This window comes from Mytilus galloprovincialis, chromosome 10 (genome assembly GCF_965363235.1).
Source record: "Mytilus galloprovincialis chromosome 10, xbMytGall1.hap1.1, whole genome shotgun sequence".
Lineage (NCBI taxonomy): Eukaryota > Metazoa > Mollusca > Bivalvia > Mytilida > Mytilidae > Mytilus > Mytilus galloprovincialis.
Window position 1 is genome coordinate 76,638,246 of NC_134847.1, and position 11,733 is coordinate 76,649,978.

General features: G+C 31.1%; 1 protein-coding gene across 1 annotated transcript in view; it reads left to right on the forward strand.

Moving 5' to 3' along the window:
• LOC143048422 (xaa-Pro aminopeptidase ApepP-like) overlaps nucleotides 1-10,849 on the forward strand; it is a 37,658-nt gene extending 26,809 nt beyond the window's left edge. Inside the window, exons 14-23 of the mRNA XM_076222106.1 lie at nucleotides 768-829; nucleotides 1,648-1,800; nucleotides 3,402-3,462; nucleotides 3,623-3,692; nucleotides 4,400-4,504; nucleotides 6,922-6,996; nucleotides 7,279-7,350; nucleotides 8,850-8,926; nucleotides 9,575-9,673; nucleotides 10,586-10,849. Coding sequence (XP_076078221.1) covers nucleotides 768-829; nucleotides 1,648-1,800; nucleotides 3,402-3,462; nucleotides 3,623-3,692; nucleotides 4,400-4,504; nucleotides 6,922-6,996; nucleotides 7,279-7,350; nucleotides 8,850-8,926; nucleotides 9,575-9,673; nucleotides 10,586-10,756 — 945 coding nt within the window. The 3' untranslated portion in view covers nucleotides 10,757-10,849. The remainder of the gene's footprint in view (nucleotides 1-767; nucleotides 830-1,647; nucleotides 1,801-3,401; nucleotides 3,463-3,622; nucleotides 3,693-4,399; nucleotides 4,505-6,921; nucleotides 6,997-7,278; nucleotides 7,351-8,849; nucleotides 8,927-9,574; nucleotides 9,674-10,585) is intronic.
• Nucleotides 10,850-11,733: the final 884 nt, after the last annotated feature.

Here is an 11,733-nt window from a genome sequence, read left to right on the forward strand (position 1 = left end):
TAAATCTAGTTAGACCTCTTGCATGTTATTTTTTTTCTAAATTTCTGAAATTTCATTTTGTTTATTCTTATTAATTTTATTGTATGTCTGTTTGTATCCCTTGAAATACGTGGTAAAGAAATTCATGAAAATTAACTTTGTTTTATTGAGCGGGATATGGTACCACACTAAAGCATTCCAATTGTACTTTTATGTAACCATTTACGGAAATCGTAATAACAACACAATTCCATCTCTCATGCATATAACGGTGTCATTTTCTACTTATCTGTGTAAAAGTAAAATGAAAAAAATACTGTATTTCTATGTAAATTCAGATGGGAAAGTCCCTTTTCGAATGGAAAATCTAAATCTCAAAGAAAATGAAACGAGTGGAAAATAACTGTATGGTATTACTGGATTTGCTACCATGATATTTAGAATAACAAATGGAGGCGGCAAAAAAGGTCATTGTTGTCATGAATAACGTTTTGAGATATAAATTCAACCTCTTAACATTTCAGAATAATCATGTCCTGTTTTTCATAAGGAAATACGTTAACTGTTTATATGCTAAAAAAAAGTCTCATTATCAAAATTACAAAATCATTTTAACATGTTGAATTAATTTTGAAAATGTTTTTAGTTCAGTATGAACATATCATTTGACCAATTAAGTGCAATCATAATAAAAGTCACAAGCAAACGACATTTTATTTGCGATATCTGTCATAATTCATACTATCTTTTTGACTTATGCAATGTGCGCTTTCCTTTTGTTTGAACAGATATTGGAAGGTATTCCCTGGACAGTTCATCAAGCTGCAGAAGAAGCTATTAAAGTGAGAAGGTTAGTTGCATTGTGATAATTCAACAAGTATTCAGACTGAGAAATGTATTTCACTCTATATAGCTCTGATTCCTTTGCCGGCTTTAGCCTGACTTCAGTTCGTCTTGGTTTTATTAGCTCATCAAAGTGTGCATGTATATATCAAATATATCGCCTCGAACATCTCAGAGGAGACATTTATTATCTTAATGCGCATATGGTTCAATGATATTGGTACTGTTAAATTGGACTTGCACTTTGTGGATGGCTTGATTGAAACGCCAAAGTGATAACCTATTTTTTTAGAATTCTTTGTTTTTATAATCGTTTTCCTTCTTGAGCTCCAATATTTGAATTGCCAAATTGAAACCACTTATTTAGTTAAAACTTGGGTGTAAATGTTGTACCAACAATACAGATTCAACGATATTTCAAATTAACTTTTAAGACCAGAGACACTAACAAGCATGACAGCTAGTAGTATACAAAAATGATTAAATGCAAAGTACATAGACGGTATGAAAAAGATAAGGATGACTCATATATTACGGTAATAAATATGAGGTCTAAAAATGTTTTAAACAATACAGCATGTCATTAGAAGTGACTGTCATAAATTCACTGTCAAGTAAGTCATCGCATATTAATCCAGCATTATGCATCAATGTCGGATTGACAAGTCCCGGAAATTTTGATTTTGTTAAAGGCCATTTTTTTATAGATAAAAGTAGTCATGGTACATTTTAGTGTCTTCAAATATTTTTCTAAAGATGTCAAAAATGTTAAAAGCTCGAAGTTTATTCATTTTTGTCATTATGTGAACAAAATTATGATTGTAGTCGATCACTGAGTCTATACAGAGACCAAAGTTTTAACACTTTATCAGGAAGCGGACACAGAGGTGCCGATTTTCGTTATCATCCTTCCGAGGAAACAGATCATGATATAACAACAACAGAAATATTCAATCAAGATAGTGGCGGACAGTATCTGTAAGTGTTGATATCTACAAGCCTTTAATTTTCCGCAAGTAAAGCAATTAAACGTTGCAATACATTTCCCTCTTTATTTGACATTTGTATTCTTTCAATTAAAGTTATGAATTCATAATCATTTGTTATTCATGAATATCACACCACCTTACACGGTGCAACACGTTAAGCTTATCTGCAGGAACGCTTGAAAATCAAATACAAGAAGAACGTAGAAAATATAAGTAACATAAATATAACACACGCAGAAGAACCAAAAACTGTAACGAAGAAGTCTCATTGTATTTATTTATTTGTCAGTGCGGGATTATACTATGTAGCCATGTCGAATCGAAATAGACCATTTAAATCGGATGTTCCTTACTGGGTGTAACGCAATAACATGGCTTTAATCATTATCCCCAGATGCATTGTTGCAAAAAGGTTTTTACTCGAAATTAGTTCTGCGCTGTTTCCTTTTCCGTAGAAATAAGTCTTATGAAACATGTTTATTTACTGGGTGGAAGAATTTACCCAACATCTGTGCAACCTTAGTTACTCTTGTGATAGCTTTTAGCACGGCTTTCCTAATTAATTGCCGTCCTTTGTTTCCCATTGTTAAAGTTATTATACACAAATCTTAAATTTAAGGAGCAACATTGCATTTTCATTATTAGTTTATTTTCCCTTAAGGATGTACTTAGGTGAGGTTTTGGAATTTGTGTCAAATGTTCGGAATCCTTGGTGTTTTTCCATACAATACAATGTAAAATATTTTGCCCCATAACACCCATTTATTTTTTCATATAAGACTTAATAGCTCATGAAAGTTCATTTACCAAAATTTTAGAAGATTTTTGATTTTCTTTTTTTTGTTTTGACTCCCAAATAATACCAATGCAAATATAGGGTAAAAGTCCGAGTCAGCCATTTCCCGCCATATTTTAAATTGCAAATATCTCGAAAAGGAGGTCCATGACGTATCAATATTTTTAGCTTATCTTTATCCTTAATTGATGCTCTACCAGCTTATAGTATCAATTCTAATTTCTTAATTTCTATTTTTTTACCTAACCTCACCTAAGTACATCCTTAAGCCGCACAATTTCGTTCGGTTACATTTTTCTTAAGTAATACATAACAGAATGACTTTATATTTGTTGAACAGCTGGACAATGAAGAGTTGTAATGTGCAATCTGTCATACCTCTTTTTTGTGGATTCTTTGTTTTAATATGTTGGATGGACTTAAATATTTCGTCAACAAATTCCACATGAACTATTTAACAAAAAGACTTAATACTAGATTAGCAGATACACATCGACAAAATTTGTGAGCATTTTCCCGATTTGTCAAGTACACACCCAGCCTGTACTCAGTCATGCTTTCTGGAATATGTGTTGTTACATATACTTTCTTTGTTGGTCTTTGTTTTACTAATATAAAAAGGGGAGTTGATTGTTGGTTCTCTGTTGTACTGAACATCATTTCCTGTTAAGTCCAGTTTACCATTCTTTAGTATTTTGTATGTTAATAGTTATCAAAGGTACCAGGATTATAATTTCGTCTACATCTACCGATTAACAAATGATATCAAAAATGTACTTGTGTATTGTTTTTAGAGATGGAACAAGTGATCTTACAAGAACATTTCACTACGGGAATGCTACTGAACACGAAAAGGTATTTACTTAAAAGACGCAAACTAGAAAGTCATTAAAAAGTATTTGACAACATAATTATTTTTTTGCATAACAAATATTTCAATGATTTGATAATAATATAGTAACACATGCATCATTTAGAATATAAGCTATGAAAAAATATATTATTTCATTTGTAGGAAATGTATACAAGGGTTCTGATGGCTCATATCAACCTATCGAATTTAAAATTTCCGGTAGGACAAACAGGTAACTACATGAAACTGTAAATCTCCCAGCATAATCATCTCCTAATCCTTTAAAAATGAATATTTTTCAAGAACAGATTGTTATGACGCTAATATTATTGAAAACCTCCGATCCTAATTGAAATATTAAAACAAAAGAACAACGATTTGGTGGAGTTGTGCAATGTTGAAATACATATAAGATAACAAGGTAAAGGCGGACTACAGTTTGCATTACAATTAATTAATTGAATGAAGGACTATTGTATCTGAAGTGAATTATGAAAAATTCGAAATTGTAAAATAATTGTAATGAGTGATTATCATTATCATGTGATAATTTGAGACGGTTTAATTTCTTCAATTTCTCATGACAACTGAAATACTGTTATACAAAATTTATTGTTTGTCTAAAACATAGGTCAAAATCAAGTCCTTGTTAACAGATGAATGCAGAAAAATGACTCTGTCAGAAACTGTTGTTTCACATATACGTAGGAGAATTTTCAATAACGCACATATGTTTCTTTTTTGGATTTCAGTTATTTAACTTACTTACTTTTGCCCAAAAGTTCACGTCACATGTCGACCACTTGCTCGTAGGAGTTTAAAAAAAGTTTTGAATTGGTATCTCCTTTTAATACTATGAAGTTTGTTCCCGAATAACTCTTATTTCTGAAGCACTTCATTCCTTACTTGCTATACAATGTGGATATATTGTTCTTGTAGGGAGAGCAATTGACGCCGTGTCACGTGAACCCTTGTGGGAAGTAGGCGTTGACTATATGCATGAAACAGGTCATGGTATATCTCATAATGGAGCTGTAGTAGAAGGTATCCAATTATTATAAATGTTTTCTTTAATAGTGTTGATTATAAAATAGTCATAATGTAGAGATATTATAAATTAAGAGTGAAACGTTAATTCTAGTGTACGAATCTAAAAAACTAATTTTATACGACATCAAAAAATGCGAATATTAAATGAAGTATGAAACAGAAAATCCATTTTGTCATTGATATATAGTAATTCAAACAACAGCTTTTTTTATCATGTATCGTTACTTGCTTCAATAAGAAAGTCTATTATTGTATAAATATTTCTCATTTTTGTAAACCTCTGCTCGCTTTATTGATGGGATTCAAAAATGTCAAAACCAAATCGATGTGACGAGTAGTCATTTTATTAATTTTGATGTTTGAAATTAATTTAACTAAATTGATTTTGTTTATTTCCGAATATTGATGTGGTCATTGGTAATTTAAGATATTCAAATTTTCAGTTTCTTAACTGGAGCTCTTTTAAGGAAAGTTGACCTAAGCCGGTGCGTGTGTTGCGTCAACAGCTTGTTTACTTTTTCTATTAGGCTTCTCACAGTTTTTGGGGTTGAAACTTGATGACTTTCGTTTGAACTATAACTGTAACACGTTTTATGTGCTACTACATCATATAGTACCACCATATCGTATTGTATCACCACATTGTATAGTGTCACAATATCGTATTGTATCATCACATTGTATAGTGTCACCATATCGTATTTTATCACCTGCCTGTATAGTGTCACCATATCGTATTGTATCACCATATCGTATTGTATCACCACATTGTATAGTGTCACCATATCGTATTGTATCACCACATTGTATAGTGTCACCATATCGTATTGTATCACAACATCGTGTTGTAAATGTATCGTATTGTATCATCACATTGTATAGTGTCACCATATTGTATCACAACATCGTATTGTAAATGTATTGTATCGTACTTGTGACCTATCTTATCGTATATTTTCTAAACTACCTACTGTAATATGTAGTGTTGTATCTTCAGTATCCAAAGGCAATTGTATACAGGCTGTTTGGTATCGGAATTGACACATTTTCTCAACTTTATTTCATAATTTGTTATAAAACCGAGCTTTGAACTGCCTTACTGAATGTTATATATACAGTTCTCTTTTATTGAGTGTGTCCTGACCAGTGAAGTCAGTTTTTTGCAAATAACATATACATTTTTGTACATTGTTTCCTTACCATAATACAAAGAATGATTTAAAACATTATATGAATCGTCCAAAGATTCATGAAAAAATACAACAAACAACATTGATTTATTCTTGTAAAATTTGAGTACGAAAGAAATATAGTATTAAGAGTTGAACGAATTATCTATATTATTGAAGCAGTAATAGGCCTACACATAGAACTTTTGTGTTTGATGAATGACAAATATCAATCATAAACGTATCACATTATAGCAGTTTTCAATATAATCATCAACTTTCTACGACGTATAATTCCCTATAAAGATAGTAAAAATGTAACTAGTCTTTTTAATACAGATACTTATTATTAATATATAGTTATTATAAATTGTTAACCGAATTATTTTTCAAGAGATTGTGGACATCTTATTTATAATTAGTTTCTGAAGAATCATTTCGTATTTCAATAAAATTTCAGTTAATTAGACAGTTTATCTCGATTTAAACACAAAAAAGACACAGTTGAAAGGAAATACGATAGAAAATGAGACGAAGTGCATATAAATAATGTTTTAATTCGATGGAGTGGAGGAGGATACCACTGGGATAGACAACTCAAAGTCGAAAACATACTGATATACCTAAAAAAAAAACCGAAAAACGTTTAGATATTGTAATAATATTACTAGTTACATAGTGTGTTAGTGACTTTAAAAGATATGTAAGGGGTATATATTGTATGAGGTCACTAGCACACTATGTAACGAATTTATCTTACCAACTATCTTTATTTGTTGAATTTAGACTATAGTTGTGTCATTTGCAGTCATACCACATCTTCTTAGTTTTATATTGAAGTGTTAAAGTGTTCAAATTTAAGACCTTCTTCCATTGGTCTGCACAGAGAAACTAATGTCAACAATATCAACTTAATATCAACAACCTTGATATAACAATTTTAATCAGAACTTTCAATACATTTAAATAATCAAACAGTGCTCAAATAACTCCATTTCTTACTGTGCATTGAACTAAGCCCAGCCTCCCTACTAACATAATATGGAATATACACGGTATCCACGCGAACGCTTTTCACCTGGAACTGTATAGGAAGTAAATGAATGTACGAAGCTAAAATGGACAATTTACAAATGAAATTTTGATCTGCATTTTGTAATCAACAATTTTATGTAGAAAGATCTTTAAAAACTCCAAATATTTTTTTTTTGCTATTTCATATTTTTCTATATTTTTTACAAGGACCAGCATCGATTTCATGTATTGAAGAAACCCACATGAGCGATGTCAAACTAGATGCAAGTTTATTTGGAGGAGGTTTGTTAGATATACTTCTTGATATGCAATGCATTTATTGCAAATGATACTTCCTAAAATTTATTATAAAATAAAACTAGTTTATCGAAGCATATACATCTTTGACCCTTTTGTGTTTTAGTGCTCTCACATATTTAACATTTATTTTTACCAGTCAACCTATTTGTCTCGAAGGTATCTTTACTAGAAAATTCTGTCGTGGGCACGGTTAGCGATACCACACGTATTCTATTTATTCTTATTCGAAATATTTTCAGGGTAGATTATACATTTAAATTGTAGATGACAATCAATTAGAACGTGTACCAGACAGTGCTGACTATCCCATAAACGAACACATGTGCTTTACTACAGGTAATTCTATATGTCTTTACCAACTTTCTTTACACGGTATCGTGTATACTTTGTTTGGTTTATCTCTGCTACATCTACTAATAAGTAGAACTGTAAATGGTTTTAACCATTTTACCGAAAACAAACTATGCTCGTTTCACTCATGGATATATAGATACCAAAAATTAAGCAAACTGAAAATGAAAAGTGAAGAAGAAAAATGACATTTAATGTACGAGTTCCCATATTCATTCATTTTTTAAAATTCAAAATGCATTAGTGGACGAGAAACAAGACCGTATCATACAAAGAAAAACGGCGAAACATAAACAGCAGTCTACAACACACAACAGAAAACCTAAGATTGAGCAAAACGAAGTCCAGCAACAATTCTTTGATGATCTCTTGTAGGTCCTCTGTAAATCAGCATGTTTGAATTTCTTTTTAGAAGGACAAAATTCATATTTTGTAATGCAACAAACATATTTATTCACTGTTACTAATGTGAACAGATTATAATACAATTTGTGAATTTTAGATTAAGAGTTAACAAAGCATGTGTGCACATTGAATATGTGATGAGGTGATGAGAATAACATATTTCAAAACATGTCTTAATTCACACGAGTAACCAGTTTACAACTTAAGGCTATTTCATTTTCAGTAACAACCAAGAATAATGGTATTGCCTCCAGATTTTAGATATTTTAATTCATCATTTTAAAAATAAACAAGTGCAGAAGCATTTATTAAAGTCATTAACTGCCAATTATTCTCATTTGCACAATCTTATGTTCAGGAAATGTTTGATTTTGCATAAGTAAATAGTGTAATTCAAGATAGGAAGGCGTTTTCTAAAGAATTTTCATATCAGTTTTTCTTAAGTCTTAACTTAACATAGCACATACTTATACTGTACAACTCGGAAGTTTTGGGTAATTCAATGTATAAAGAGTTATTCATTCTACAGACAAAATTATTCCTCAATATAAGATATCAATAGCGTTTATATGATTAAAAGGAAAACCGAGTAAAGTCATAAAACGTATACTTCTATATTGTACACATAATTAATGAAATACTTCAACAATTGTTGTCCAATTAACAAACCTTGTAAAAATGCTCATAGATTATAACCTTTCTGGTAGTTGGAATATATATATATATATATATATATAATATGCTTATTGATATAAGCATAATCAATAATCAAACATAAAAAAGGTTACATGTAACGGAATAAAAAGTGGTTAGTATCTAACTTGTTGAAACAGCTTACAGATATGAACTATACGTAATATTCCATAATTATCTGTGTGGTTAGCTTATAAATTTATTGACTGTTGGTTACTAAAGGTTCAGTGCCGGTAAGTTTATCAATTGGTTAAAACTGTTTTAAGGATATGAACTGAAAGGAGTATTGTAAATTTATAAATATAATAAATATTTAAACTAGTTAAAATTGCTTCGAATACAGGAAATAAAATAGCAGTCTCAAGATAACTAACACGTTATTTCAGAACCAGGGTATTATGAAGAAGGATATTTCGGGATAAGAATAGAGAACGTAATGATTGTTCGGAAATGTAAACAGAAGGTACAGTTATGTTGTCGTCATTTAACTTGTAGGAACTTGTGTAAGATTAAAGCATTTCTTTGGTAGAGTTCTATGTTACAATGTTTCTTTAAGCATTCTTACCACACAAAAGTAATCAATATATCTGAGGAATTGAGGTTTAGTTACTGTTCGTGACATTTTCATTTGCTGAAATGTCTTCATTAACATTCTTATAGGTTCACCCTAAACTCCAAAGTCAATACGATACTTTCAGTGTTACCTTGAGGAAGATTCAACATATTCTACTGCAGAATTACACGCGAGGAATAGGCAATAAACTTCTAATAAATCTTCATACTTGTTTGTTCATTTATTGTTTTTCAAAAGATTTTGTTGGAAACAGGTGTTACATAATGACGTATAACGCGGATATGACATTTCAAGGTGGAAATAAAATTGTCATTTCCCAAAATAACTAATTGACAGCATACAGGAAACAATCTTGCACACGATTACAAATGTAACTTCTTCGAAACACCATTTTTGTAAAATTCCATTCATTTTAAAATATAGGACATGAACTATTATTAGGACTCATTTCAAAGTTTATTACTCTGGGTATTTCACCATTTTGTTTAGGTAACATGCTATCAATGATCTCTGATCATTGTTGTGTATTCTTTGCAGTACAATATATCATCTCATCATTTCCTGGAGTTTGAAACTGTGACCTTTATCCCATATGAACCAAAATTGATTAACTATGATATCATGAGTCAATCTGAAGTAAGTGATTTATGCTGATAAAATTAACGTTAATAAGTTCGCAGGATTAAGAGAAACAGTATTTTTTTAAAATTTTTTATTACTCACATACTGGTATTAACCTTTTGTGGATTCTAAAAAAAATCTAAACAACTTTTGGATAATTTGAAGTCGCACTCTTTCTCTGAAATATATTCTGTCAAAACATTTCATTCCCCATGTCAAAATTGAAAATCAACTTAAAGAAACAGCACACGATGCTTTTCAATATAAAAATGGTAGAAAATGCTTTGGAATACGAAAAGACATATTTCGTTTAAAGTTTTTAGAAATGTAAGGAACAAGTGACCAGTATGCTGGAGTTTTTTTTATTGACATTATATTAGTTGAATTTGAATGTAGACTGTTTCAACAAATTATCGTTATTCCTGGTGAAACGAACTGATTTATTTTATCTAGCAATATTTATAGTACATGGGAACAGTCATATTACTCGACAATCCCCGGAAAAGGCAGTCGAATAGTTTTATTTCAAATCGAAAAAAAAGAAAACAAAAAAAAAAAAAAAACAGGAAAAAAATTGAAATTGAATCGTTTCATGTCTAGTTCCAAATTGGTTTTGAAAAGTGTTTCTGATACATCAAATAACGTCAAAAGGTAGGTTATGCGTAAACAATTTGCAACCGGAAGTGAATATCCTATATTAGCACCTAAACCAACACGGATGTTTGCCATATTGGACTAGAACGAAAGCTGTTTTACTTGCAACGTTGCAACATATCGATTCCTCCGAATTAGAACTAATTTCATTAAACCAGATTATTGTGAAGACCAAAAAACATGATATAATATACAACTAGAATATTTCTGCACAATGAAATAGATATTAATCAAAATTACTATGGGAGTTTATTCATGTAATTTTGTTTGTAGGTTGATTGGATGAACAGTTACCACAAAGAAGTCTGGGACAAGGTGTCGCCATTGCTGAAAAAGGAAAATAATAATATTGCTTTGGAGTGGCTTCATAAAAGAGTACAACCCGTGTCTTTACACCATAACATTCATAGTTTTTACGAAAACAGTGATAAAATAGAGTTATGACGAAAGATTCATATAACTTAGTAATATATTATCTTCAGTTTGAATTATATGCAGACAAACAACAAGAAAATATTAACAAATACTTCAGTTTCATTTTCAGTTTCCTTTTGTTTATCCCAAATCTCTTATGCCCGCGTCACACTGTCCCGATTTTTATATACGATGGACACCCGAATGCGAAAATTGTAATTTCGTACGAAGTTGGTTCCAATCTCGTTTAAATACCAAAAAGGTGACCGAAGCAAGTACGATGAATAACGAAATCTATACGATGGTGCCGAAATTATATACGATAGCAAAAGATGGACATACGAAGGTTAACCGAAGACGATTATTTAAACTTCATATCTCAGCCGAAGCCTACACGATGGATCACGAAGGCTACACGATGGATTACGAAGACTACACGATGGATGACGATGCTGGCGCGATGGCAATACGAAGTTTAAAAGACAGCTCACAATGCATTTAAATTATATGCCGAAGGCATCACGCGTTTTAAATTGTTTGATCAATATTGAATATATATTATATTGTACATTTAATTTCTGGTTTAATCATAAGACGGAAGACCGTGGGCTTGGAGGGTAAAACTTGACTCTTGAGTCTCTGCATATAATGCCACCAAAATAAGGGAGAGGGAGAGGAAGAGGAAGAGGGAGGGGTATCAGTCTAGCAGGAAAGTACAAGACCAAAAGAAAAATAGATATAGAAGTGGAAAGTTCGGAATCGGATACCCATAGCACAGAGAAAAAGAGACAAAGAACTGGAAAAAAATAGTTTATGTATCAAATATGCATATTCAATTTACCATTTTCTGCATGTGTCATATACAAATATAGTGTCCATATTTGTCCCCAATATGTTACATACGAGGGGATGCCACGCTCGGCATTGCCTTGTTTGAACTGTAAAATGTGTGCACTAGTCTGAATAATCACCCATAATTATGACCATGTTTACTGATCTATCTTAAA